This window comes from Trametes versicolor (assembly GCF_000271585.1).
Source record: "Trametes versicolor FP-101664 SS1 unplaced genomic scaffold TRAVEscaffold_2, whole genome shotgun sequence".
Taxonomy (NCBI): Eukaryota; Fungi; Basidiomycota; class Agaricomycetes; order Polyporales; family Polyporaceae; genus Trametes; species Trametes versicolor.
The window spans coordinates 2,769,489-2,795,309 of NW_007360322.1; the positions used below are offsets into that span (position 1 = coordinate 2,769,489).

Below are 25,821 nucleotides of genomic sequence, written 5' to 3' on the forward strand. Positions count from 1 at the left end.
TGCCCAGAGCGTATGTCTTGGTCGAGGGGAGAGCACTTGCGGGGGTTATAGCTACCTCGGCGCTTCATGCCGGCAAGACCGAGAACAAGGAGACAGTTGCCGAGACGGATGCGAGATGTCGTTCTCGTATGTTGCTGCATAAGCCAATCGAGTCCGGCGTTCAAAATATCATCGCCAAGCCATTCGCTAGAGAGCAGCGAGAGAATGTCCTTCGTGCGCAGTGAAACCGCGGGCCCGAATCCCGGTACCTGATCATAGCCTAAGACGAACTCAAGCCGATCGCCACAGCGGTGAGCTGCATCCAAGTCAATGCGACTGGGATGTGCCAGCCACTCAGAGGCGGCGATGACGGCATCCATATTGTCGCTGTGTGGCGTTAAGACGCCTCCGAGGACGGATGGGTGCTAGAGCATGTGGAGTAAATAAACACGAAGTGGACTTCGATGTCTACGTACAAACACTTACCGGGTCGGTCTGCATCTCGTCCTGCGGAGCTATGGCATCCATTGTCGACGCAAGCGTATCCCTGGGCTACATATCTCACTATCAGATCGCTGGACAGAGGATTCGACGCCCGAACACATACCAACGAGTCACAAGAAGGTGCACTCGAACGCGAGGACGAGGGGGACGGGCGGGATCGCAGTTTGAGGGTGGACTCCGGGGGAAAGGAGCACGTCCTCCTCCCACATATTTCGCGCTATGAGGCGACGGCACCCGTGCCATGAGGTCCTGTCGATGTTAGCTCAAGCAAGATCAGAGAATCCCCACCAGCGAGGGCCGTATGGGGGTGCTTCATAAGGCGACTTAGAATAGCGTCGAGCACGCAGTGTTGATTTCGTTCGAATAGGCCCAAGAAAGTATGTATTTGGACATCAGCGGGCAGTGAGGTCGACGAATTGCTCAAGCTGGAGAGGCATCCGGGACAGAGAGCCTCCGTCCCATGCATGGTGCCGCAGAGAGACGTGGGCGTCAGAGTCATTGTCCAGCCAGCTACCCTTTTAGTCGACATGCCTGATCGGACCTCGGGCGGCATAGGCCCATTTAGTCGACAGAGATTATCGGACATTGAACCATATAAGGCTCGTTTGTACGACATTATGACTCGGACATAAGGCCTCTTTTGAGGGCACTTTAGTCGACACTACGATCGGACCTTTGGCGGCATAGGCGGGGGTCCTGTCGTACTGCGTCGCGGCTAGCATCTGCGGCTGTGTTGATCATTATATGATGTTGCCTGGCCCCCGGCATCCTTTGGGCCTTGGCCCAAGCCTTGCTTTCAGCGTCGGCCCCAATCCGTTGCAACCAACTGCGGATCAGTGCGAGCCTGAATATAATGCGATGCTCATTTGTGGTACCGATCGGGCTTTGTCTGCATTGGACTGTCATGTTCGGACCATTCTCCGCGGTGCGCGGTTGCCGACTAGCCAAACCAACCTTGAGTGCACTCTTGAAGCATGAAGGAGGAAGGCTGCAGATGAGGGAGACAACGGGCAGGAGTCCGCCAAACCCGGATGAGCCAGGCAATAAGGTCGTCGAGAGACACCCGCGGCATATTCCTGCACTGGAACACACAAACACATATACAGATATCCGGATAATGATACACAGCAGGCACGGCTGCCGTATGCTACAGACAGCGCCTCTCCATCTCCATGGACGCGGCGCCCAGATATCCAGATTCCAGAGTACAACGGCCCTTCAGCACGTTGCTGCGACAACGAAAAAACACTAAGCGAAGACGGGGAAGGTGCACAACGTCGCCAGCCAAACACAGACAACGGTCCGCGTCCACCTTCCGAGAGATGAACAGCGAGCGCGATGTCCAGATAGAACTTGCAGGCAGCCCGTCACAGTAATCGCGTGATGACCCCGAGACCCTGCACACAAGGGAATCGAAGTGAGTACTCGCACAGAACGGACGCGCGCACGCGGCAGCTGACCGCACCTTCGTCTTCCCCTCGCGGAAGAGCAGCTTCATGCCCTCCTTGATGTACTCGGGTTGTGCGATGAATTCAAATGTGACCGTCGCGCGGTCGCCCGTGCGCAGGATGCCCTGCGGGTGGTCCATGCTGATGATCCGCACCGTCTGGCGCACCGCCTGCGATGGATAGATGGATAAGTGCGCGTCCGAGTCTCAGAACATTTGACGCGTCGCGTCCGAGTGATGGATGCTTACCCCACAGTGCAGCATGGCCTGGTAGTTGCGCTGCAGCGTCGTGTTGTGGCTGGGCGGCGCTCCGTCAGCCCGCATACGGATGAGAGCGCAGATCAACGCGAGTACGTACTAGAGTATGAGGACCTGTCCCTCGAATTGACGTACAGCTACCGAACGCCGGTAAATGCGATCGATCGCGCTAGGAAGAACAGGATGTCAGAGCTTACCTTTGGGCGGCGTGTCGGTCTTGTGCACGAGCACCATGCCCTTCCGGACTTCGGAACGTCTTACGCGCTTGAGCGCGAAGGATACGCACTGCCCCGCGTCCGCGCTCTGCACCCGCGCCCTAATACAGGTGTCGTGTCAGAACATGTGCCTGTCAACTGTGGACGGCAACCTGGGAAGAGAGCGGCGGGAATGTAGATGGCGAGGGCTATCACAGATTGTGGATGGCAGACTGGGAAGGGTAGGGCGGGAATGAAGGACCTGAGGACGCACCGTTTACGCTCAATGGTCTTGACGGTAGTAGCGTGGAAGTTCCCGTTCGAGTCCGGGCCGAAGAGCACAGCGTCGCCAGCCTTGATGGACCCAGAGTTGATGATACCATCGACGACGGTGCCCACGTACGGCACGGAGTACACCTCGGTAATCGAGTACTCTAATGGTTGATCGGCCGTAAACTTCTCCTTGTCGCTCTCGCTGGCCGGGAGCAAATTGAGGAAGGTCCGGAACTAGCGGACAGTGGTGAGCTGAGGACGCCACGGATATCTGGATGTGGACTGCAACTCACGTAGTCCAGGCCGTCGCCTGTGACATTCGATAATTGGAAAACCGGTGCTAATCTGGTGGAGACGTCGATTAAAGGGTCCTTGGCGGACCAGAAGATGGGACCTACCGGTCCTTTCCGAAAGCCTGGGACACAGCTACGGCGCACTCCATGGACTTCACAAAGACTGGCGTTTTCCTGCAAGTCCATCGGTATAGTGACCAGACCCACCCGCCACGGCACGGGCTTACCTGCAACCTGGGCTACGCAAGATCTTCGACACCTGCTCGACTGTCTTGGCAAGAATGTTTGGCGGCGTCATGTCAATCTTGGTTATGCAGACTACCACAGGCACACTCAAAGCCAGAGCTATCGCCAGATGCTCCTTGGACATGCCGATGAGCCCGGCGTTTCCACCGACAATGAGAATGACGCAGGATGGCGACCCCGACGTCAACCCGTACAGGGTTGTCTTCAGATATCGTTCGTGCCCAGCCAAGTCTGGCATACTCGTAAGTAGTCGTATATCTCAAGAACATGTTGTGTGCTCACCGCTGAACGAGATGATCTTCGACGCCTGTCTGGAGATCTCCTCCCAGCCCATCTTCTCGCGACGAATAGTTTCCGGGTCGTTGGAGTTAGCTGCCGGGGGCAATATAGGCTTCCCTGTGGGGCCGAACCCAAGGATCTTCACGGGTGGAAGCATTGAGTGACGCAAAAAGGTTGCTCCGAGTAGAGACGTACCTCCATGCCGACACTGGAAGTGCGCCCGCTCTCGATTTCATGCTTATGTCGGAATAAGCTGACTCGCGCACGTCCACGACCGTCGTCTAATGCTCCTGTATGCGTGGTAGCAGGTGAGTACCCGCATATAGTGCATGCAGTATCACGGCTACCTCGTGTTAATACGCCTAATGTGGTCGACTTGCCGCTGTCGACGTTACCTACTACTGCACAGCGAACTTCCGGCGTAGTGGAAACGTCGGGCGGTGGTAATCGTAAGAGCAATGCTGCTCGGGGGTGTTCCGGTCTGCTATCAAAAAGTATTGAGGTCTGCACAATCCGTAAGTTAAGCGACGTGCTTCAAGTCTTGCAGGATAGAAACGAGAACTCGCCTGCCCTCCGACCTCGTCCACAGCCTTCTTCGTCTCCTCGACGATAGTGTCGAGCTCGCTGACTGTACGAGGCGTTCCCACCCAACCATCACCCTCGTTCAACGCTCTCCCCGAAAATAGCCTGGCCTCGGGAGGATGGGAACCTATTCGGAAGACGTACTCCCCGCGCGTTCGGGTAAGTAATGAGGCAATCAGGTTCCTCGCCTGCTCGAGCTTCTCCGGTAATCGCGACAGCAGTAGAGGCTTTACGTCCGACCGCGCATTCACGTTCCTTTGTTAGCTACAGACGGCCATGTACGAGCGGGTACCCCGCACCTGTAACCGCTCATCGATATCTGACAACGCGACATCCTCTTCCCCGGAAGCTGGAGGGGCCGCTATTGGCTCCTTCCCCGCACTCTTCGGCGGATCAACGACCTCCGTGCTCTCCTTGCGCGCGTGGCCCTTCGCGGGGGTCTTCTTGACGTCCTTGGCCCGTTCAGCGACCGCGAACGCGCGCTGCTTCGCGACCTCGCGGTTGTGTATTTGGTCAATCTCAGTTTGGAACGTTCGTAAGCTGGTCATGGTGGCAGAGTATGAGTTTCGTGGAGCCTCTGCGGGGCTATTTGACCGTGCACTGAGCAGGACGAGTCAAGCTCAGTCAGGGTCGGATCTAAGCAGCGAACGCGCGGATGTCACCGAGTCTATAGAAAGTCATGACTCGTCACATCGCGACGATGGAGCTGGCCACAGCGTACCGTCTCGAGTATTGACCAAGGAATACCTGGCGAAATATTTCGCTGCACAATTCGTCCCAGCTCAGTATGATGCTGCGAGAACGTACCGAAGTGATTGAGTGAACAGAATGAGACAAACGAAGATGCCTTCGCATCATGGGCGTCACTCAGATAGACGCGCGTCTGTGCACGTGATGCCACTTTTTGAAGGAGCGCCCGCGGTTGTGGCTACCCTGCGGCTGCTGTACCAACGTGTTCTCCTCTGTTCTCCTTCACTCATTCCCGTTTGCTAGGACCTCGCCGACATCGGACGTGTACGCTTATTCTGTACTTTATGTCTGGCTCTTTGGCTTGGCGACTCTGAACATTCACAACACCGAACGTGGGACAATCGACTATACGGTGACATCTATACACTTCGACGCGACCCGACGCGATGTCATTCGCACCAGCAGGACCTTCGCGTCTTCCAGCACCACGACAACTTCACGGCACAAGACCAGGCGTAATTGATAGCTCGCAACCAGCACGACTCTTACGCGTACCAGGATCTACGCTCTCTTTCGCCGTCTTCGATCCTCTCACAGCCGCGAGCAGCGGAACCCATGCGCGCAAACGCCACGATCCGGAGCCCGTTCGTCCGAAACGCATCGTTATCGAGACCCCGCCCGGAGGTCGCGGAACAGGACGTTGGAGGTTTGTACCGCGTGCGCGCCGCGCGCCAGGGGTGGAGGATGAAGGCGTTTGGCCACGGAGAATCATCATCGACGGGTGAGCAGCTTTGGCTTGCTTGCGTGACTCTCGTTCCTCATACAACCATAGGGAGTTTGTGATCTGCTCCGAAGACCAATGGGACATCTACAAGCTCGACCCCGCCTATGACTGCTACATCCCGAACTTTCCGGGGGATCCGGTCATCACGCGCAAGCTCCCAGGAAGCCAGCCTCAAAGCGCCCCCTCTTCACAGGCGAGCAGCAAGGCAGATGCACACAGGAAACGCCGTTCTTCTACCTCCTCCGACAACGAGGGCGCCGTTCCCGTGTCGCCCGGGATTCACAAGAAATTTCGCACCGTCGTCAACCTTGTTACGGATGAGGAGGACAGCGGCATGGAGTCCATAACGGAATCCGACGACGAAGATGAGGTCGAGGAGATCGTCGCAGAGGAGTTTATGCGCGGCGCCCCCGGTAATGGGCGTTCCTCCGGAGGACGCAACGCCCGCCGCAAAGCGCAGGAGGCGCGGCGGAAAGAACAACGCGAGAAGATGAAGGCGAATATGGGCTCCTCCTCATTCGACAGCAACCGCTCGCGAACACCAGATATCGTGGATCTCACCATGGAAGACGACACTCCTCCGACGGCCGAGCCAGCGCCCAACGGCGTCCCTCCAACAGCGCCCCCGGGAGCCCCGAAGCATAAAGGTATGTAGTTATATGCAGTTTTTGAACGATATCTGCTAAACTCTAGCTCAGTTTACGCAGAGGATGATCATGTGAGAGACCCCGATTATAGCTCTGCATATGCGAGCAACAGCAAGAAATTGCGAGCGGGGGAGACGTTCTCTCTATCCTTCGGTACCACGTATATTCCGCGCCCACACGCTCCGTACGCGGATAGGAAGCGTTCACAGCGCAAGCAGAGCAAGATGGCGCAATCGCAGGACCGTCAAGAATACGCTAGCCGTCTCAAAGAGCAGCGGGAGCGGCGGCTATGGGAAGACATTCTCGCGGACACTCCCAGAGGCACGCCACACGGATCGCAGGGCAGCGACAGTGCGTTTATTTCTGGTTGTTCCCCATTGCACAATCCATTCCTAACAATGTTCGACAGGCGTTGGTAGTGAACCGCGAGATGACGTGCGCGCGCGCTCAGATTCGGGCATGAGCACCGAACCGACAGGCAATGACGCGGACGAACCCCCGGCTGACGCGCGCGCCGACCCACAGCCTAGTGCCGACCCAGAATCTGGCACAAACACCAATCCGATTGACGAAGAAGAGACGCAGCGATTAGCTGCCATCGAGGAGTCGCGGCGCAAGCTCGCCGAGCTCGAGCGGGACCGCCCGCTCTGGGAACAAGAAGCCCGCAGGCGCGCTGCTCATGACCGTGCAGAGGCAGAAGTGAACCGCGCACGCCAGGAAGAGGAGCGGCGTCGCAAAGCTGCTGCTGCCGCAGAAGACCTGCGCCAACGCCAGCGCGCCGCAGCCGCAGCGGCGGAGACCGAGCGGCGCGCGCGTGCCGAGCAGGAGCGCGTCGAGCGCGAGCGCGAACAGCGTCGCCGGCGCGAACGGGAGCGGTGGTCCTACGGGCCGTGGACAACAAGCCGCGCGATTGAGCGGTACAAGCTGCTCTCCGAGGCGTTCGACGCCGCCAAGTTCACTGCGGAGGACCCGGTCATGTTCGAGATCATCCCGTGGCCGGTGCTGCACTCGCCCGTGACGTTGCGCGTGGAGGACATCGAGTGGTCGTCGGTGGAGGACTTTTTCGCCGCGGCGCGCCAGCACATGCGCGCGCAGGACTACAAGGCGTTCGTGGAGAAGAGCCACAAGCGGTTCCATCCCGACCGGTGGCGCGCGCGGGGGGTGCTGAAGAGCGTCGCGGACGAGGAGACGCGTGGGTGTCTGGAGGTCGCGGCGAACACCGTTGCGCAGGCGTTGACGCCAATCTGGAGGGACATAAGGGGTTGAGGCCGATCTGGGGAGATGGACCAGGTTGACGCCGCCGATCTGGAGGGACGTGTGGGGTTCAAGACGAGCAGGGGCGCAGCAGACTTCGTTGGATTATCGCCATCTGGATGTACGAGGTGGACAATTGTAGCCGAACGATACCAACTGGTGCTCCGAGATGAGTCGACTGTCCCAAATTACAGGTAAGCTCATCGCTCGCAGTTGCATCCAGAATCTCTAGCTATTTGCGTCGTCACTGTGGCCAGGTACGTGTCATTTGCCTCGGTTTATGACATGCGAGCGTTACTTACTCCGAGCGACTCGACTAGCCATCCCGAGGCAACACCGGTCTTACTTGTACTGGCCTAGTGGCGCTTGTTCAAGTGCAGGTGGACCCACAACCTCCCGCCGGCTACGTCTAGACCATGCTTCCTCGATCTCATTTTGCAATCACTAACGTTACGGCGTTCAGCACCGTCGAGCATTCAGTTATGTCGATCCAATCGAGTTCATGATTAACATAGCGTACGCCACCAAATGAGGTGTACCTATCCTTCTTTCAGAATCACCCTCATACCGGCCGGTCTTCTGACCAGTCGCAGCGCCCTCGCGTGGTCAGACATCATACCGAAGAAACTGCCGCCGCAGGCATAAATGGGACAACCTCGCGTGGCCGCATCAACCACAACGAAGTTTCTCCATTCTTACTCCGGTCCCGTATATCACGCTAGCGGAACATGGCGGCGTGCTGCACGCGTCGAGCCACAAACTCACCGCCAACATGTTCCACGGCATCCTCCTCGCATCGAGCCTGCTCGTCCTCGCCTCGCAAGCCTTTGCCCAAGCTCCTATCTACGGGCAGTGCGGTGGTGTCGGCTGGTGAGTCGCTGCCCTGCTCATCCCTGCGGCCAATGAGACAGGGTCGACTGAGACCTCTTCCAGGGCAGGTGCAACGACGTGCGCTGCGGGGGCAGTGTGCACAGTGCTTAACGACTGTATGTGGGATCGGTGCTGGCGCGCAGTTCCGCTAATGACGGCCCCCGCCCGCAGACTACTCGCAGTGTGTCCCCGGGGCTGCGTCCGAACCCGCGAGCACGGCGCCAGTCGCGACGATCACTCCTACCCCAGTCCCTCCGTCACCCACAGTGACGGTGCCGCAGGGACCCACCACCACGGCGAGTGGCGCAACGCCGACTGGGTCACAGATCCGCGCCGATCAACCTCCCGTCTACCACTTCTACCTGCAGAGCGACGGTGAGCAGCGTGGCGCATCCCGCGGGGCACCCCAGCGCAGCACTGACGACTCCTATCTCGCGCGCAGCGAGTGGCACGAAGCCCGTGCTCGGGCCTGAGGCATCCTCGGGGTACTTCACGATCGGCAGCACAATCTCCCTGGACGGCGCGGACGGCTCGAAGCTGTACCTCAACGTCGACGAGGGCGCGGCGACCTCGTACAAGCCGCTCACGTTCGACGCGGTGGCGAGCACCACGGACTGGGGCCTCGAGGGCGACACGATCATCACCACTGCGCCGCGCCAGCTGAACTTCCTCGCGTGCAGCACGAGCGATGCGGATGTGTTCGACGTCTTCTTCCAGGAGGGCAATGATACGCCCGCAGGCGCCTCCTGTACGCTCGTTACGCTCCATCTACCCTGCCTCTGTTAAATGGTATTTCCTCGGTGGAGCGGTCTTCGAGCCGGAGGAATACACGGCCGAGATGTTTGGACGTTCCGGTGTCCTATGTTTGTACCTCCGTAAAAATGTTTTGTCGTGTGTTCGAATGTACTTCCACATCCTGAAAACATGCGTGAACCGTTCCTCGTCGATCGATCCTCTCTCGCACGTTGATCACAGGCAGTGTACGCGTGCAATATACACGCGACGCGACGCGTTTTATCACGTGCAAGGGGGAAGCGATGAGGTCAACTGCGGGATTTGCCGCAGTCGCTCCCGCCGCAATACGTCGACGTCCGCGCCTGCGCAACAGCGTCCGCATAGCATGCCCGAGCCGTCGTACGAACCTCTACCCTCCGAGTCGGACGCACAGCCTGAGCCACAGCCTCCCTCTGCTCCCCAGAAAACTCGCTCGCGTCTGGTGACTGTCCGCAGAATCCTCCTCTTTGCCGTCACCATCACCCTCGTCTCTCTAGCAGCCTACCGATCGGAGCAGTGGTCCGCGGGAAGAGAAGTGGTTCCTGATTTGGCACCGGATATCTCATCTGGGAACATCGAGGAAGACGTGGTTAAGGAACCCGCACTACCAAGTGTACTACCCGCGAACGATACAGACATGGCTTCGGGCGGAAAGTACAGCGTCGGCTAGTAAGTGCTTCTTGCATCGATCTGTGTATGACAAGGCCCATTCCTATCGTTCTGCAGCTTCGTAAACTGGTAAGTCACTTAAACGTCGGCTACAATGTCATGCGGTACGATATATGTCCATGTAGGGGAATCTATGGCAGAAAGTACCCGCCGTCAATGATTCCGGTCGACAACCTGACGTACGTTATGGCCCTCCTTCCCGGCTTCAATATTGCTGACACTTAGGCGCAGACACATTCTCTACGCATTCGCGAACCTCAAAGCCGACACCGGAGAAGTCTTCCTGTCAGATACCTGGGCCGACCAAGAGATCCACTACCCCGGTGATTCCTGGAATGACCAGGGCAAGAACTTGTATGGCAACTTCAAGGCGCTTTACAATCTCAAGAAGCAGAACCGTCACCTCAAGCTGATCCTCTCTATCGGCGGATGGACGTACTCCCCGACTTTCCACCCCATTGTCGTAAACCCCGCGCTGCGCTCGAAGTTCGTGGCGTCTTCGATTCGGCTGCTGGAGGACAATGGACTCGATGGGCTCGATATCGACTACGAATATCCGCAGAACGACGAACAAGCTCGCGGTTACGTGCAGCTGCTGCGCGAGCTCCGGGAAGGCCTAGACGCCCATGCGCGGCGAAAGGGCGCGAACTACAGGTTCCTATTGACAGTGAGCGAACGTGCTATTTGCTTCGCGGACTCGCGCGTGCTCACATGCCGCACAGATCGCAGCACCGTGTGGCCCTGATAACTACAAGAAGCTGCATGTGCGCGAAATGGACCAGTCCCTTGACTTCTGGAATATGATGGCATACGACTTCGGTTCGTTTTCATTGCGGGTATTTCGCCGCATGTATTAGTCTACTGACCCGAAGGTTCGGTCGTCGCAGCCGGTTCTTGGGACAGCGTCGCAGGCCATCAGGCGAACATCTTCGGGGGCCAGATCAGTGCCTCCCAGGCTATCAACTGGTACATCTCTCAGGGTGTCGCGCGCGACAAGATCGTCATGGGCGTTCCCCTCTACGGACGAAGCTTCATGAACACAGAGGGGCCAGGCCACCCCTTCCAGGGCGTCGGACCCGGCAGCTGGGAGCAAGGCTCATACGACTACCGCGCGCTGCCGCTGCCCGGATCATACCTGTTCCAGGACGACAAGCTCGCGGCGAGCTGGTCGTACGACTACCAGAAGAAGGAAATGATCAGCTTCGACAATGAGCTCGTCGGACGCTGGAAGGGCGAGTGGATCAAGCGCGAGGGCCTTCGCGGCAGCATGTTCTGGGAACTGAGTGGGGACAAGGGGCCCCCGCGCGATGGCATGGAGGCTGGCCCAGGAAAGGAGGCGCAGCCGGGCCAGAGCCTCGTCGCGGTCGTCAAGGACGCGATGGGCGAGCTCGACCGCAGCCCGAACTGGCTGCAGTACGAGGGGAGCCAGTATGACAACATGAGGGCGGGGATGCCGTAAGATCCGCGTGGACCCGCGCGTGGCGAATACCAGGTACGAGGTGCTGCCTTCGTGCGCGCGGGGTTATGAATCTTCGCTGACATTCTTGGTTTAGTACGGTACGTATCAGATAATGGACATTGCTTCTCAACGGCATGCACTGTACGAATATAATGGGTAAATCTCTTGCTTGTATGGCGCCTCATAGACGTAAGGGTCTTCTGCACGAGGCCATGGAAGCCCCTCTTACTCGGCAGAAAACACTTCTGCGCCAAGTATGTGCATATGTTCATTGCAAATGATCCACCCGCAACCTTGTGGATCGTCGTCGGCGTCTATCATTCGTTCTTGAACGATTGCCTTTCTTGGAATGCAACAGCAGCCGAAGGAGTGCCGTTACGGTCGCTCAGGCGAGAGCGACGTACGTGCTGAACTCATACGCCACCAAACGTTTCTCCCCTGAGCTGTCTAAAGGACGGCTTGAAAGTTGGCCTGATTGACTATCAGAGGCGTGCAGAACGATAACCTTGTGCCACAGGTCCACGAAGCTATCGCCTCTGTCGGCTGAGGCTATCAATGCCACCACACTCCACTTCCTGATATTCCACCCGCCTCCTCCGTAAACTCTGAGATTGCTAAGCGACACTCAGGCCACACCTGCCCCTTCTTTTCCCAATATGACCGCTCCGTTCCAAAGCCACAGCGCTTCGCACGTCCCAAGCGCACACTCTCGTCATGCCCCACCGATTTCCGGATGCAACGGGTCCCGTTTGAAGTCCCGCGAACGGCCGTCAGCCCCTCGCAAACTCAATGGGCCCCGCGGCGTGTCCCCTGGCCAGTGCATTGCACCGCGCGCGCTGTGAGGTAAAACGCTCCGCGTGCTGGGCTCATGTCGGTCTAGGATCGTCTCGGCGCGCTCTAAATCTCGGTGCAAGCTACACACCGCGGCGACCCTGACGCCGCCAGACCTGAGCGGGACGTGCCCGAGGCACCGCGAGGCACTGCGGTTCTCGGGCGCGCCCGAGCGACTGTACTGCTGAGCCTGCTGTGCGCTGCGCATACGGCACGCCTGACATGCGCCCTTAGCACGTGTTCAGAAGCAGAGAGAAGAACGAAGCTCGAGGCGCACTGCGACCGCCAGGTTGGACGCTGACGCGGACGCCCTGCCTATCCCCCTGCTGAGACCGGCGGCCGTCGCGATAGCCTCGCTCTGTGTGGTCTTGGAAACGGCTTTCATGTCGGCATGCAGAACGAGCGATGAAATAACCGATATGAGCAGTACGACGTCGATCTGCACTGGAAGGTGGGTGGCCCGCGACAGTGCCAGTGGGGTTTAGAGTTAGCCTCCGCGCGCTACTCATGAGACACACCGCCGCGCTCCTGCCGTCCGCCGCACACGCTGCCGCTGTCACGCTCTGCGACGAGCGCACGCTCTGGTGCAGCGGCGCCGTCTGCGGCAGTGGGCCTTCCCGCGGGGTGTATTGCGAATTGCGCACCGGGTGGCTTCCATGTGGGCAGGCTGCCGGCAGGGCACGCGTGCAGTGCGGGCGGCCATGCACCGAGCTACGGTTGACATGGCCCACGGCTTGGAGCCGTGCCTTCCCGAATCGACAGGCGCGAAGCCGTCGAAGTCGCGCAGGCGCCACCTCGCTCGTTGTAGGTCCACCAACGGAGCGTGATGGGTGCGGCCGCCACGCGGTGATGTTGTACGTTGTACACACTTGTGGAGATTAGATCTCACTAATGTAAACAAATCGAGCATCGGTGTAGCGGTACAGGGCGGTATAGATATACGGCGCGCGCGGAGCGGGCCCGGGCGGTAGATGGTGGTGGTACATGCGGCAGGGAATTCTTCCAAGATGTCTCGACAATATACTGTCCGCGCTCGTCGCCGGGATATCGTATCGGGGGTAGATGGGGGCGGCCGCGAGGGTATGAGCTAAAGCGGGCGCGGCAGGAACTCGTGCTTGGGGCGTTGCGTCAGGGATCGTACCGTTCGTGAACTATAGCGACATCGCACGTCCGGTGCCGACGTCTCGGGCCTCGCGGAACGCAGAACGGCCTCTGTCCGGCTCGGCTTGCCCGTACGTATCAGGCTCAGGGTCGAACGCCTTGTCTGCGCGGACGTAGCTGATAGCACGCGGGCTCTTGTGCGTGAAGCCTGCAAACGCGAGGGCTTTGCGGACTTCGAGAATCTCACCGCCATGAACCTTGTCTCGCAGCAGCGGATCTCGGGTCGCATCCGCAGCCGCACCATTGGCAGGCGCGAGGGGCTAGCCGTCGCACGATTGATCAACACTGATCACACAACGGAGGCATGGTGCGTATCTGTGACTCACCTCGGCGGGGATGTCGTCGTCGAAGTGCCTGGTGTCTTCCGGGCTACGTAGCTCGGGTCGGTATGGCGCCGGGTACCTGTGGATATTCTCCCAATCGACGCCTCTGAACCACGGATGTGTCTGCCAGGACGTCAGCGATGAAGCGAGCTCGGACCCGGCGGGTGCAGACCTTGATCAGGTGTGCCCCGTCCACGCTGCCCATGGTGCCCTGCGGCGTGATGAAACCGCTGCGCCTTGCCTGCACGATCATGGAGTTGGGTCTGCTAACGGAAGACGACGCCTGCGATCCGAGACGGTCTTCCGGCTCGCAGAGGAGCTGCTCCATCAGATTGACCGCTTCGTGAGAGACCTTAGGGCGGGAGGGGAAACGGAGTGACTGCTTCCAGTTCAGTATCTTCTGCCGGGTGACGTGCCTCTGTTTCACAAATGACGATATATCACACGAGGGAGGGTGAGTGGCTGAATGTACAAGAAAAGTACAAGGACTGACCGAGTTGCTGACGAAGGGGGGGAAGCTGGCCAGGCAGGCGGTGTCAGTGAAGGTTGACCGGGACAATCGAACCGGGTGACGTACCCGTAGAGACACTCAAACATGATGACCCCTAAGCTCCACCAGTCGCACGAGAACGTGTATCCGTGGCCTCTGATTACTTCCGGGGACACTGACGCAGCCACAACACGTCAGCGAAGAGCAGGAAGCAGCACGCACACCCTGAATGCTCACTGTACGAGTTCGTACCGCAGCTGACGTGGCAGGGAAGACGGTCGTGATGGACGTTAATGTGGTGACAACCCGAACATCGCGCAGACACTCACACGGAGTATGCCAGCTGGATGGCGGTACGACGGACGGTGATTAGATGCCAGGTCAATGTTGTGGACGGGGGCTGACAGCAAGGCGTGGCCTACCTTGCGGCGGTGTTTCTCCCTCCATGTGAAGACCCCACTCTGGCCGTCTCCGCCGCCCATGAGTCGCTCGACCTCCTTGCGGTCGAGGCGCTTGGTCCGCGTGCCGTCTCCGAGGCCGTGACTCTCTTCGAGGTCGATGCCATGCTTGTGAAGCAGATGCAGGCGTTGTTGCTCGTAGTCTGCCAGGAATAAGATGAGCCCGGACGCTGTGAAGGGGGAAGCCAAGAACACAGACAGGAGGTATCGTGCGCCCAGTGCAGGTCGGTGCTGTGAGCGAGGCAGTGGGGGAGAAGGGGGAGGGAATTGTCAGAGGGTGTGCTCCCGGCCTGTGGGAAGGAATCACTCACGCGAGGCCGAAGTCGCTCAGCTTGATGTGTCCTTCCGGGTCGAATAAAAAGTTCTGTGGGGGAGAGGAACGATATTAGCTTCCGCCGGACTCCGGCACCACACCGATGCCCATTGTCCTGGCATCCAGCGGTGGAATTGTTCCAAATACCCACGTCCGGCTTAATGTCCCGATGAATGAACCCATGCTTGTGACATGATTCGATAGCTAGGACCATCTGAGCGCCGCAGCCCAGGAATAAGCAGAAATGAACGGCGTAAAATCCACATATGAGTAATCCTCAGCGTGTGATTGAAGTGAAATGAAGCCGGACCTCTGCGACGTAAAACCGGGTGAAATCTTCTTCAAAGACGTCCCGTTCTATCAGTAGGTTGAGGAGATCACCACCGCCCATGTATTGCAGTACCTATCAGATATGAAATCGAAATGAAATCAGTGAGCTCCAAATGATGGAGGAGAGGCATGAGTGGGCGGGCGCATACCAGATAGAGATGGTCGCGATCCTGAAAGCTGTAGAAAAGCTTTACTATCCATTCGGCACCTCCGGGGGTATTGACGAGGGAGGCCGATCGCAGCAGGTCGCGCTCCGCCCGCACATGTCCTTCTTGTCCTTTCCGCAACATGTCCGTCTTTCGCAGCTGTGATAAGTCGACGCGACTATTGTTCAGCGCAAATTACGGCGACAATGGATGTGTCTGTCACCTGTTTCATGGCAAATAGCTGCCCCGTAGATCGCTCGCGAACAAGAGAGACAACACCGAATGCACCTAGACCACACAATAGACAAGAGATTAGTTAGCCGAATGACGTGCACATGGAGCTGCCGAACCATGTCCGATTGTCTGAAGCTTGACGAACGCGTTGACATCGACCTTCCGACGGCGCTCACGCAAATATTCTGTTTCGTTCTGACGCCAGCGGCGGCGGATATTCTCCTTGTGGGCCTCGCTCATCTGCATACCTGCCATCTCCTTCTCGAGCGCCACGCGTCTTTGCTCACGGGAAGGCGGGTGACGGAAGAGAGGAAAGTATAAGTTTTCGAAATATATCTTTGCAGCGACGGCTTTCTCCAGCGTGGCAAGTGACGGGGTGATCGGCTTCTTGGGACGGGGAGTGGGTATTTCGGGGAGGTCCTTGTCTGGATCCATAGCGGCTGCATCTTCCTGCTCGTGTTCGGGATGCACAGGCAGGCCCGCAGTCCATCGAATGGTGGAGTTACCCGGCAATCCCAGACTCGGAGAAAGCTGAGCCGGAGTGGGAGACGGCGGAGATTGCATGGTCGGTGAGTGCGGCTGGAATGTTGGTGACACCGGGGTGAAGGAAACGTTCTCCCTCGCAGCAGTGGTGATAATAGACGACGTCGTAGTACTCATGCCATTTACAACCCTGAGAGGCGGAGGTGAAGGCGCATCACTCGGCGTGGGTTTCATTGCGCTCACGACCTCATTAATCGCGCGGGCTTGGTTTGTGTACCTGATCAAGTTCTTGATAGGGTCGGCCCAGCGAGGATCTATCTCTATGGCTCAGGCGAATGAATGGGCGTAGTATAGACGCGCACTTGCCTCCTAGTTTGCCCTGCCCTTCGGGACCCCAGCGGGTGAGAAGTGCTTCCGCTTGGTCGGCATCGGATGCGTGGACAAGGTGACTGGAATGGCACGCATGTTCTCAACCCTGGGCTCGGACAAACGGGAATAGAACGTACATGAATCCCGTGGGCTTCGATACCATATCTTTGCTTATTCTCCTCGCTTTAAGATTCCTTGGTAACGCAGGAGCGACAGGAGGCGTCGGCGGAGCTGGCTGTTTCGGAGCGGCAGTCACATTGCTTTCAATCTCCTCATATCTCGGGCCAGCAATGGGCTCGGGGTCAGGGCTCGGAGCGCGCGGCCAGAAGAGTCGCGAGGGCGACGGGGTGGACGGAATGGAAGGGATTAGCGCGAGAAGGTCATAGAAACCCTTGTGCAGGAGCGTTCCGCCCCTGAGCGTAGCCGATGGTGCTTCGTATTCAGGCGTAGACGGAGCCGGGGGAGCATTGGCGGGGTGGTATGGATACGGCGCGATGAAGCTCGACGGATTTCCATATGGGTACATGTCGGGGAGACCGCCTGGGATGGCGTGCGGATAGAAGCTGTCCCATTCATTGCGGGGCGCGCTGACTGGCGGGGTCGGGAGCGGGCGACGCGGCGAGGCCATGGTCGTCGAGCGCGAGCTCGAGGTCGTCGTCGGGGTCGACGTCAGGGAGGACGGGACGCGCTCCGCCACCGTGCGCCTCGGACCGCGACTGGCCCGATTCGGCAATCAGTCTGGTGACGGGTCACCTGTCACGTACGTACAAACGAAAACAACGGTTCGCCTTGTGCTCGAGTCCCTCCCGTTCCCCGGTGCTGGCCAGAAGCCGCCCTCCCCTGCGTCGTGTTGGGCCCTCCACACTTCTGCGCCGGTATCAGGACATCGATTGCTCGCGCTGTCGACCACGCCTCCCCAGCGCACCGGGTTTACAGAGGCCGATCACAGCTCGCGCACCGAGTCCGAGCCGTACACAACGCCCGGCAGTCCCGTGAAGCTGCAGCGGACTCTGGCAAGAAGCTGCATCGCAAAGTTTATCTACTGCTCTCGGCCTCTAGAGGAATTACTCCAGCCCGATCGATCTGGTGATTCAGCCACTTATTCGACACCGCCGTCGTTCCCTTTGCATTTTCTACCGTCTTCGCCAAACTGCGCCTGCCTATCGCGTACGGCCTCCTCGCCGCGCCGAGCGATGCGGCATTTCATACCAGCTCGTGAATACCGGGTCGACCCTCGATTTAGTAACAAGCGGAGAGTCCCGTGCGCCCAACAGAACGTCTCGCGCCCGGGCGACTCCCGGCCGTAAATTAATGTGGGACCTCCGCCGAGTCGTCACCACTAGAACGGCGGCCTCTTCCGGAGCAAATTGGCTGCCCCGAGCCCTGTCGGCCGCACAGGGACTGGGGCATTCGCCGAACAGGTCCCCCAACCGTGATGCAGCACGGCAGGGAGACACGAGGCGAAAGCTGATACTCTGGCGCTATCCCTAGACGTGCATCCGGACGCTTCCCTCGTCCGTAAAACGCGCGTCCCACCGATCCATCTGCTGATGCAGGAAAACGCATCCTCGCATCTCGCCCCCCTAGTTCCCAGTCTTGACGTTGGCCCCTCATAGCCTCTCCCCATCTCGCCGTTTTAGCAACACTCTGTCGTTCCGAGGCACGCTCTGCCCACTACCCTTGCCTCGTGTTCTTGGACGTCACCCCCCGCGCTGACTGGTCGAGGTGTGCTGCAACACGCCTGACGGTAGCCGCGGCTGGTTTCCAGCTCCCCCCGTCCGACGTGCGTTGTGGTGGTGAACTGGCGCAATCCAGTGTTGCTCAGGGGGCTGGCCATGCGCAGGCCGGATGCCTCATCGCCTACTTCGACTACAAATTGAAGGCCCAGAGGACCTTCCGACGATCCCAACATCGCCCACTTCACATATTCCATGTCGAATCAGCAACACCCGGACGACCACTTTCATTACGGTTGTTTCCCGCGTCCCAACCGAAGAGGCACCCCGACAGGCAACAACAACAACGCCAACAACAATAACAACGGCTCCCGACGCGGACTATTTCATCTCGGACAGGGTGGGCGAACTGTGCTGCCTCCTCTTTTTGCGCCGTTTCGAACCTCACGCTCTCCAGGTCTGTTCTCCTTCGGAGTACCTTATACTGTATGAATGAACTCAACCGTCTCTACTCAATGCAGTTCCTGACCCTTCTCATCAATTTCCCCAGCAAGATCCCCTACAGCCTCGGAACGATCCCAGCATAGCGCCCTACGGTCAGCCCGGCTGGCCAGTCAATCAAGGTACGTATGCCGTCCACCACGTTCTTTCACGTACTCATGACGTCTACCTCCGCTCTGCCTGCCACCCAGCCCAACCTCATCCGCAAGGCGTGCCCTTCTCATCAGATCCCCGATACCAAGCACAGACCCCTTACGGCTCATACCCATCTCGCTCATCGCCGAACAACATGATCGGGAACCCTCACGACCGTACATTACCCCCACTTAATCCTCAATCGCAGATGCACCCCCACATCCCAATGACGGCAGCAGGCCAAGTTCGCTCGCCCAGCAGCGGCTATCCGACCTACGCTCCCTTCCCTCAGCAGCACCAGCAGCAGCAAAACAGCTTCTACCCCAACGCTCCTGATGCTCGTCAGCTCCCCCCATCCATCCCGATGCCGCCTTTCGACGCGCCCTCGGGCCTCACACAAAGGCGCGGGTCGATGGTAGACAGGTCGGCCCCCATGCGGCCTGGCGTCGGCCACAGCTCCTCTCCATACCCCCGTGTCCCCTCCGTAGTCCAGCCTACGTCCTACGCCCCCGAACCGCAGGCAGAACCCGTGAAGAAGAAGCGCAAGCGCGCCGACGCTGAGCAGCTCCGGGTCCTCAACGAAACATACAACCGCACCGCGTTCCCCTCCACCGAGGAACGCATAGAGCTCGCGAAGAAGCTGGGGATGTCGGCACGAAGTGTGCAAATATGGTGCGTCCCCGCCTTTGTCCTGCGTTTGCAGCTCGCCAACTGACTGATGGCTGACGCTTGCCGACGCGACGCGCACAACAGGTTCCAGAACAAGCGGCAAGCGATGCGCCAGAGTACGCGGCAGGCCGCAGCGAGCGTTCCGCCCACGACGAGCCAGCCATATACGGGCCCGGGGTCCGCGTCCGTGACGCCCTCTGGAGGGTTCGGCGGCCACCCGTCGTCCGCGATGGGGCCTGCAAGCATCAGCCAGGCGGGCTACAGCATGTCGCGCCCGTCCAGCGACATGGGAGGCATGCACCACCCCTCCGGCCGCCTAAACCCATCCCCCAGCCCGTCTTCCCATCGGAGAAGCCATGAGGAGGAACCGCACAGACATGGCCGCTTCTCTCCCCGCCCCGGGTTCTAATCGCGGCCTCATCGCACTTCGCGTTCGCGTGCCGGGCCACGATTCCGCGCATGCACGGCCGCGGGCCACATCCTCTCTCTCTCGTGCACCGCCAGGCGCGCCACGCGCGCGCGGCATCACCACTCGTTTGGCATGCGTCCCACCGCCGCCCCGTTATTTGCTGGCTCTTGTTTAACGTAAGTATCGCAGCGCAGTGACATTCGCTCCCTAGGACCTTGTTCCGTCGCATCCTTCCGCTCGTTATCGCCCCCCATCGCCGCGATTCTCACCCACCGTCACTGCATCGCATCTGCTATCTCGACGATCACGTCCCCCGCACTCCGTCCCCTCCCACACCTTCTCGTCCCGCGCACCTCCGCGTCCTTCTGTGTGACTACACTATTATGTATACTGCCGCTGCGTCTTGACTTATCGCCTATATCATTACCTCACCGTACCCTACGTATTCTCTCCCTATTATCCCTCGTAGTTCGCCCTGCCGCGGCGCGCCCCTAGTTTATTACTCCACTATGTCATGTGTAATATGCCCGCTTCCAATCGTGCAACTTCCTTCTGCTGCTCTCCTTCGCTGTCCGCCCCGTCCTTCTCGCTGTACGTATACGCATCCCCATCGCAGATCTCTCCCGCAATACCACCCTCGCCCGCCGTGCGCGCGTGCAGACCCGGATCGCCGCGAGCTCGAGGCCGCCTCCTGGCCGCCTGCCCGCTGATCGACTCCCGTAAGCCCACGGGCAGCGTGCACGGGCAGAACCGTCGCCCCGCGCACACGCTGCACACCACACGCGCACCGAGTGGCACCGAGCGGTGCGCGTCCAGGGCGGCACGGCTCCCACACCCCCGGTAACCTGTGTCGCGCCGCCCGCGAAGTCTATCGCCCGCGCGAGCGAATCTAGGCTCCCGGATCTACCATGCCTCGCTTAGCACGCCCTACCCCGCACCGTGCACGCTGACAGCGGGAGCAGTTGGCATCAGAAGCAGGGCCCGGGGAACACAGCGTCGATGTATCATCGTGTATCGTGCCACTCACTAGTGCGTCCGCCAAGCGCCGCCTATGGTGTGTGGCCACGGCGGGCACACTGCATCACGGGCGCCCCATGCGAAGCACGGCGCACAAAGCACGCGTGCGCATTCGAGGAGCGGGCTCTCGGTCGACCCTTGCTTCTGTGACACGCTCTACGGACGCGTACCGCTGGCATTCCAGCGGCGATCTCTCGTGGATCGCAGTGAGAAGCCTCCCGTCCACGTTCTAGACTGTGGGCACGGCTACACACGGACGGAGCAGAAGGTTCGGAACATGAACAAGGCGCGTTGTATTCCGGTACAATCGTCGAGCAGTCGTGCGGGCTAGCAGCACCGATACATATCGTGTGGAATCCGTAGAGGCAGAGCGAGGCAATAATAACGTCAGAAGCAACCCGCGCGCGAGGACTCTATCCCCGGGGCGGTGGGAGCAGCGCACGGAGGGGAGTCAACCCGTCCATATCGACATCGATTGAGATCCCGTCGACCAGTGCTTCTCAAAAGCAAATCGAGATCTCGAGATAGCCAAGAGCCTACAGACGGACGGAGTACGGCGGTCAGCGCGGGGCCCAATGGAATCAGATTCCGAAGCGGCGAAAGTCACGTACGCAAGGAAGAAACAGAAATCAGTGGTGACGCTTGGCCTGGTGGGAGACGTGGCGCTTGACCATGCCGCGGCGTTCGCGCTTGGTCTTGGAGGAGCACCGTCCGGTCCCCGTCGACGAGGGCTTCGACGCGGACGCGGCCGAGGAAGTCTGGACAACGGAGGATGCGTGGGAGGACGCAGACGTCGCCGAGGCGTGCGCGGACGTCTCCGCGGAGGTGGAGACATGCGTCGAGGAGGCGGTGTGGGAGGCCGCCGAAGAAGTGGAGGCGTGGGTGGAGGATGTGCTGGCAGGCTCAGAGTCGCCAGAGCCGCTGTCAGAGCCACTGAAGGCGACCGCGGGCCCGGGAATGGAGAAGCTCTTGAAGCTGTCGGACCAGATGTCGGGGAACTCTGCGATGGTGTACAGACCCGGAATGGAAACAAGGGAGGAGCCAGATGGGACCTGGGTTCCGCTGCCGGTGACCTTCACCTGACTGTAATTCGATCAGTATGTGGGTCAGAAGTCGCACAAATGATGTACATACGCGCAGCTGGGGTAGAACTGGGGCGCGCCGGCATCGTGAAGTGCAATGCTGTTCTATGGTTAGATTCATGAAACGCAATTCAAGATGATCCAACAACGTACATCTCGTGACGAACCAGCTATATACATATGGATCAGAACACGTCCCACATATTTTAGTGTAGAGTACTCACGTATTCGCCAGCCTTGAGCTCGCTGGGAATGGTGCTGGTCCACTTGGCGCCGTTGGCAATGAGCTGAGTAGCAGCCCACTGGCCGTTCGTGTACCCGGCGGCGTCAATCTTGAACCACTTCGCATTGGAAGCATCAAAGGTCGAGCAGTCGCCCTTGCAATCAGTCATGTACGTGGTGACAGGGCCCATGTGGTCCGCGGGCCACTAAAGTAAGCATTAGCATTTGGTCAAACTCAATGGGGCGTTTGGGCGGAACGTACGCTCTGCCAGTCAAACGTGATCTTGCTGCCTGCGGCAGCAGTAGCGATCGCCTTGACGCCGGTCTCGCCGCCCTTGTTGCAGGCGAGATCGGAGGAAGTGACATCAAGAACTACATCCACGCGTTAAACGGTGGATCGGCGATCTAAAATAGAGCATGTACGTACTAGGGCCGTCACTGGGGATCTTGCGCTCAATCCGACTCGGAACGGGGCTCTCATAACTGGTGTTGTTCCGTTGACTTCTCGTGCCGAACAGCGCGGAAAGTGGGACTTACGGGTCGGAGAACGGGAGCCAACCGGAGTAGGATGTGCCGCCAATCTCATAGGTGTGGATGTAACCGTGAGCGTTAACGACGGTGGGTGCAATGAGCGCAAGGCCGAGGGCGGCGAGGGAGAGGGTAGACGAGAACATGGCGGTGTCGAGAATGGAGCTGACCGAACGAGAGCAGGGTCGTAAAGACAGAAAGAGGAGCACCGACAAGTCTTGCGAGGAAAGACAGGGAAGGGTAGAGAGAGGAGGGTCCCGAAGGAGGAGAGGGGGGCGGAGGCGGAATAGAGAAGGTGACGCGGTGGTCGTCCTGGAGGAGAGCGCACTCGCGACGGAGGCTTTTCAACCCGCCCCGTTCGGACTTCCAATCATCCGGGATCATCCCATGCTTAAGGGCGGTGCCGTCGGTTAGCAGGCGCCTACTATCCCGCCTCGCGAATACCGCTCACTATGCGCGAGAGCGCGCGCATGGTGGTATTCAGCCTGTCTGTGCGTTCGTGGTGTTGTCGTGCAGCTCGCGCGTGGTCTAAAGAGAACTTCAGAATTGTACACGGTTGCGAGAGAGGTCTCGAAAGAGTGCAGCTCACTCCTGCTCACTCCCGGTGGTGCACCGCCGTCGGTGGCGTCGCACGCGGTCGGCCGGGCCCGATCTACAACCTGCATCACTGGAGAGATGACGCCTTCACGGAGTACAGATGCTTCACTAACAACCAATGGAGCTGGATAATAATCGGCATTAGGCAAGCCGCTTTACAAACGAGTGTACATACACTCACTAGGGATACAGGCTATGGTCCATCCAAAGTACAACGACAGACAAGAAGCAAATGTACAACGAGATATCACGCGTAACTGGACAACGATCGATCGATCGAGAGTACATCTCCGTTTAGGTAGATTCCGAGTCCTCGACCGACGATGAGGCAGCCTTGGCAGGTCGCCGTGGTGACCGTGCGGGGATGGTCGGTCCCGCGTCTGCATCTGGCCGCGCGGGAGCAGCTGCGAGGCCTGCCAACACATCCTTCGATCGCCGACGGACGTTCAGTGGTGCAACTGAGGTCTCCTGTGCGGCGGGTGCGGCGGCACCGCGGTGGAGAGCCAAGATCATGGATAGCGATGAGACCGAGCTCGGTCGCCTCACCAAGGGAGATGGTCGCGCAGCATCGTCCTTCTGCAGCCACATCACCTGCGGCGCAATCGCATGGGGGTTGGAGTTGGCGCGAGAACGGGAACGGAGACGGGGAGAAAGGGGTGGCATTGTGGACGTGGGGGACACCGAAGGAGTGGAGGGAACATCTGGGTGGCTCGGGCGACGGTGGCCTGCGGGTGTCTGAGCAGGGGAGGAAAGGCGCTGCTTATGGTCATCGGCCGCCTGAGTTGGTTGCGGTACAGCGGCCGGAGGCGGGGGTTTGGGAAGCGAGTGCTCAAAACCGGGTGGATTCGTCGGAGCGCTCGGGTTGAGCGCAAACGGCTGCGCACGGAAGAGTTGCTCGTGGTAATCCAGCGGGGCGGACGCCGAGGAGTAAACACTCGCTGTCTCCGCGAGGGAATTCGAGCGTGTGAGGGTGGATCCGTTGGGCGACACGACTAACACGCTCCGTCGCAAGGCCTGGACACGCCCCTTTGCCTTCGGGTACCTCGGCACGCCACTGAGCTCCTTGATATCCTGCGGGCGCAAGACGTAGTCCGAGAGGCGACGGCCGTCCGCAGATTCCTGAGACGATCCGCGCGACAACCGCACCGGTGAGGGCGTGCTAGGCTGCCGCTGCAGGGCCTGTATGAGCTCGAAGTAGGACTTGCGGTCGCCTGCCCCAGCACCAGCCTTCGTGTGGATGGTCCCCGGGACACCGCCTGTCGCAACGGCGAAGGCGACACTGTGCTGGTACTTCTCGACGTCAACGGGGCCCGATATACGACGTTTGTGCGCCTTGAGCTGCCGCCGGCCGCGGCAGGTAAACCAAGCCAGGGCAAGGACAATGTTGATAAGCGCTACAACGACAGCGATGCCTGCAATGAGAGGCGGGTCGAGCACGGTGTTGCGCTTCGCCAATCTCTGTGCAGATGTCAGTCTGAGTACTAGACGGTGCAGAAAGTCGTGCTGCTTACATGTGTGCTGCTTGAGGATTGCATGATTGCATGAGTAGACCGGCGAGGCAACGAGGGATCCGTGAGCAGCCGCTTAGGTGAGTCGGGGGGGACGGTCGCCCGCAGGTATGCGCAGAGCGCGGCTCATATAGTGCGGACCGCCCAGAGTCTATCAGCAGAAGACTATCAGCAGAAGCGCGACTAGCCATATGTGAGTTTGAGGCGCGAACGGTTACGCTCGAAGAGCGCACATGGTTACTTGGGTGCATGACAGGGCGTTGATACCTGGAGTTAAGATGGGTTGTGTCGCAACTTTGCTCCCACCGAGGCTATGTGCGCGGCTACCGTGTGTGCATCATGCGACGAAGTGCCGCCTACCGCGCAGCCCATATGCACCCTGCGCAGATAACGGTCGTTCGTCATTTGGACGTGATCGTTGGTTCCAGGAATAGAATGCGGCCCTATATATACGGTGTACACACCGCCAACGTCGTTGAGAGGCAAAGCTGTGGCGGAGCTGAGATGATGATGGTCGAGGGCAGACTAGTGATCCCTCAGGATTCGTCGGACAAACTGGGCCGGAATAATCGGTGGCGGGGGTTATCTCGCGTTATCTGTGGTCACTGCGGATCAGTAGCGCTGGATCAGTCTTCGACTAAAACGCTGTGTTTGAAGAGGTTCGAAGTGACTTTTTTTTAGGCAATATGTAGCGCACCTATACTGGGGTTCCCGAGCGCGACGCGAGCTTCATGCCTGAAGCCAAACTTGTGTTTCAATTCGCTCCAACCGCACAGACTCAATTGCAGTGAACTTGGAAGGAATGAAAGTTTTGAGGTGTTTGGAGCATTCGCCATGATAGGATCGAGGAGGTACGACATCATGACTTGATTTTGGATGGATGTATGCGCATCGTGCACGCCTATATGCGTGATTTCTGTGGGTGTATGCGCGTCCCTTCGCGCTTGCATCGAAGCCCAACGTGTCACTCACAAAGGAACTGTTTGAGAGGCCGTAGTATTCTCAGAAACGGCCGGTCCCTCTTCATGCAACATCTTGAGATATTCTGTCTTGGCAACGAATACGGGTCATATACATCACCTGTAATGAAGAAACTTAGCATTGTCGTAATCGAAAAAAAGATATATAATGGATCGT

At 59.0% G+C, this 25,821-nt stretch overlaps 8 protein-coding genes across 8 annotated transcripts; 4 read left to right on the forward strand and 4 right to left on the reverse strand.

The window, feature by feature from the left end:
* Positions 1–1,850: 1,850 nt before the first annotated feature.
* On the reverse strand, positions 1,851–4,603 carry TRAVEDRAFT_114984 (GTP-binding protein 1; the record flags this gene model as incomplete). Its single annotated transcript, XM_008036310.1, has 14 exons — positions 1,851–1,880; positions 1,949–2,101; positions 2,180–2,228; positions 2,289–2,325; positions 2,386–2,504; positions 2,657–2,889; positions 2,949–3,000; positions 3,054–3,122; positions 3,176–3,425; positions 3,477–3,612; positions 3,669–3,760; positions 3,815–3,977; positions 4,052–4,282; positions 4,355–4,603. 14 exons carry the CDS (start codon positions 4,601–4,603, stop codon positions 1,851–1,853), a joined length of 1,863 nt encoding a protein of 620 aa, XP_008034501.1.
* Positions 4,604–5,062: 459 nt separating this feature from the next.
* Positions 5,063–7,587, forward strand: TRAVEDRAFT_62862 (uncharacterized protein). The gene is made up of 4 exons (XM_008036082.1): positions 5,063–5,526; positions 5,578–6,176; positions 6,228–6,527; positions 6,586–7,587. The coding sequence occupies exons 1-4, from the start codon at positions 5,192–5,194 to the stop codon at positions 7,440–7,442; spliced, it is 2,091 nt and encodes a 696-aa protein (XP_008034273.1). The 5' UTR covers positions 5,063–5,191; the 3' UTR covers positions 7,443–7,587.
* Positions 7,588–8,187: 600 nt separating this feature from the next.
* TRAVEDRAFT_161468 (uncharacterized protein) lies at positions 8,188–9,086 on the forward strand (the record flags this gene model as incomplete). Its single annotated transcript, XM_008036311.1, has 4 exons — positions 8,188–8,300; positions 8,364–8,416; positions 8,472–8,675; positions 8,716–9,086. The coding sequence occupies exons 1-4, from the start codon at positions 8,203–8,205 to the stop codon at positions 9,084–9,086; spliced, it is 726 nt and encodes a 241-aa protein (XP_008034502.1). The 5' UTR covers positions 8,188–8,202.
* A 342-nt stretch (positions 9,087–9,428) lies between these two features.
* TRAVEDRAFT_142040 (glycoside hydrolase) lies at positions 9,429–11,413 on the forward strand. Its single transcript, XM_008036312.1, has 7 exons — positions 9,429–9,743; positions 9,801–9,812; positions 9,869–9,922; positions 9,975–10,410; positions 10,466–10,562; positions 10,631–11,235; positions 11,297–11,413. The coding sequence occupies exons 1-6, from the start codon at positions 9,712–9,714 to the stop codon at positions 11,200–11,202; spliced, it is 1,203 nt and encodes a 400-aa protein (XP_008034503.1). The 5' UTR covers positions 9,429–9,711; the 3' UTR covers positions 11,203–11,235; positions 11,297–11,413.
* Positions 11,414–13,184: 1,771 nt separating this feature from the next.
* On the reverse strand, positions 13,185–16,968 carry TRAVEDRAFT_34447 (kinase-like protein; the record flags this gene model as incomplete). Its single annotated transcript, XM_008035478.1, has 16 exons — positions 13,185–13,454; positions 13,521–13,640; positions 13,690–13,935; positions 14,011–14,035; positions 14,095–14,182; positions 14,245–14,264; positions 14,413–14,608; positions 14,665–14,696; positions 14,777–14,829; positions 14,930–14,992; positions 15,089–15,181; positions 15,258–15,413; positions 15,478–15,542; positions 15,605–16,285; positions 16,338–16,420; positions 16,478–16,968. The coding sequence occupies 16 exons, from the start codon at positions 16,966–16,968 to the stop codon at positions 13,185–13,187; spliced, it is 2,682 nt and encodes an 893-aa protein (XP_008033669.1).
* A 1,143-nt stretch (positions 16,969–18,111) lies between these two features.
* TRAVEDRAFT_69336 (homeobox-domain-containing protein) lies at positions 18,112–20,180 on the forward strand. The gene is made up of 4 exons (XM_008036313.1): positions 18,112–18,473; positions 18,538–18,639; positions 18,709–19,324; positions 19,406–20,180. Exons 1-4 carry the CDS (start codon positions 18,272–18,274, stop codon positions 19,728–19,730), a joined length of 1,245 nt encoding a protein of 414 aa, XP_008034504.1. The 5' UTR covers positions 18,112–18,271; the 3' UTR covers positions 19,731–20,180.
* A 1,196-nt stretch (positions 20,181–21,376) lies between these two features.
* On the reverse strand, positions 21,377–22,725 carry TRAVEDRAFT_34449 (uncharacterized protein; the record flags this gene model as incomplete). The annotated part of the gene is made up of 7 exons (XM_008035479.1): positions 21,377–21,830; positions 21,882–21,929; positions 21,983–21,999; positions 22,054–22,257; positions 22,314–22,423; positions 22,479–22,534; positions 22,589–22,725. The coding sequence occupies 7 exons, from the start codon at positions 22,723–22,725 to the stop codon at positions 21,377–21,379; spliced, it is 1,026 nt and encodes a 341-aa protein (XP_008033670.1).
* A 745-nt stretch (positions 22,726–23,470) lies between these two features.
* TRAVEDRAFT_69338 (uncharacterized protein) lies at positions 23,471–24,767 on the reverse strand (the record flags this gene model as incomplete). The annotated part of the gene is made up of 2 exons (XM_008036314.1): positions 24,688–24,767; positions 23,471–24,634 (listed from the first exon to the last, which is right to left on the reverse strand). Exons 1-2 carry the CDS (start codon positions 24,709–24,711, stop codon positions 23,471–23,473), a joined length of 1,188 nt encoding a protein of 395 aa, XP_008034505.1. The 5' UTR covers positions 24,712–24,767.
* Positions 24,768–25,821: the final 1,054 nt, after the last annotated feature.

Coding starts and splice junctions, on each gene's coding strand:
- TRAVEDRAFT_62862 (XM_008036082.1), top strand. CDS start 5,192: ATGTCATTCGCACCAGCAGGACCTTCGCGTCTTCCAGCACCACGACAA. Junction 5,527..5,577: donor CGGAGAATCATCATCGACGG/GTGAGCAGCTTT, acceptor ATACAACCATAG/GGAGTTTGTGATCTGCTCCG. Junction 6,528..6,585: donor CGGATCGCAGGGCAGCGACA/GTGCGTTTATTT, acceptor AATGTTCGACAG/GCGTTGGTAGTGAACCGCGA.
- TRAVEDRAFT_142040 (XM_008036312.1), top strand. CDS start 9,712: ATGGCTTCGGGCGGAAAGTACAGCGTCGGCTA. Junction 10,411..10,465: donor ACTACAGGTTCCTATTGACA/GTGAGCGAACGT, acceptor CATGCCGCACAG/ATCGCAGCACCGTGTGGCCC. Junction 10,563..10,630: donor TATGATGGCATACGACTTCG/GTTCGTTTTCAT, acceptor CGGTCGTCGCAG/CCGGTTCTTGGGACAGCGTC.
- TRAVEDRAFT_69336 (XM_008036313.1), top strand. CDS start 18,272: ATGTCGAATCAGCAACACCCGGACGACCACTTTCATTACGGTTGTTTC. Junction 18,474..18,537: donor TCGAACCTCACGCTCTCCAG/GTCTGTTCTCCT, acceptor TACTCAATGCAG/TTCCTGACCCTTCTCATCAA. Junction 19,325..19,405: donor GCACGAAGTGTGCAAATATG/GTGCGTCCCCGC, acceptor CGCGCACAACAG/GTTCCAGAACAAGCGGCAAG.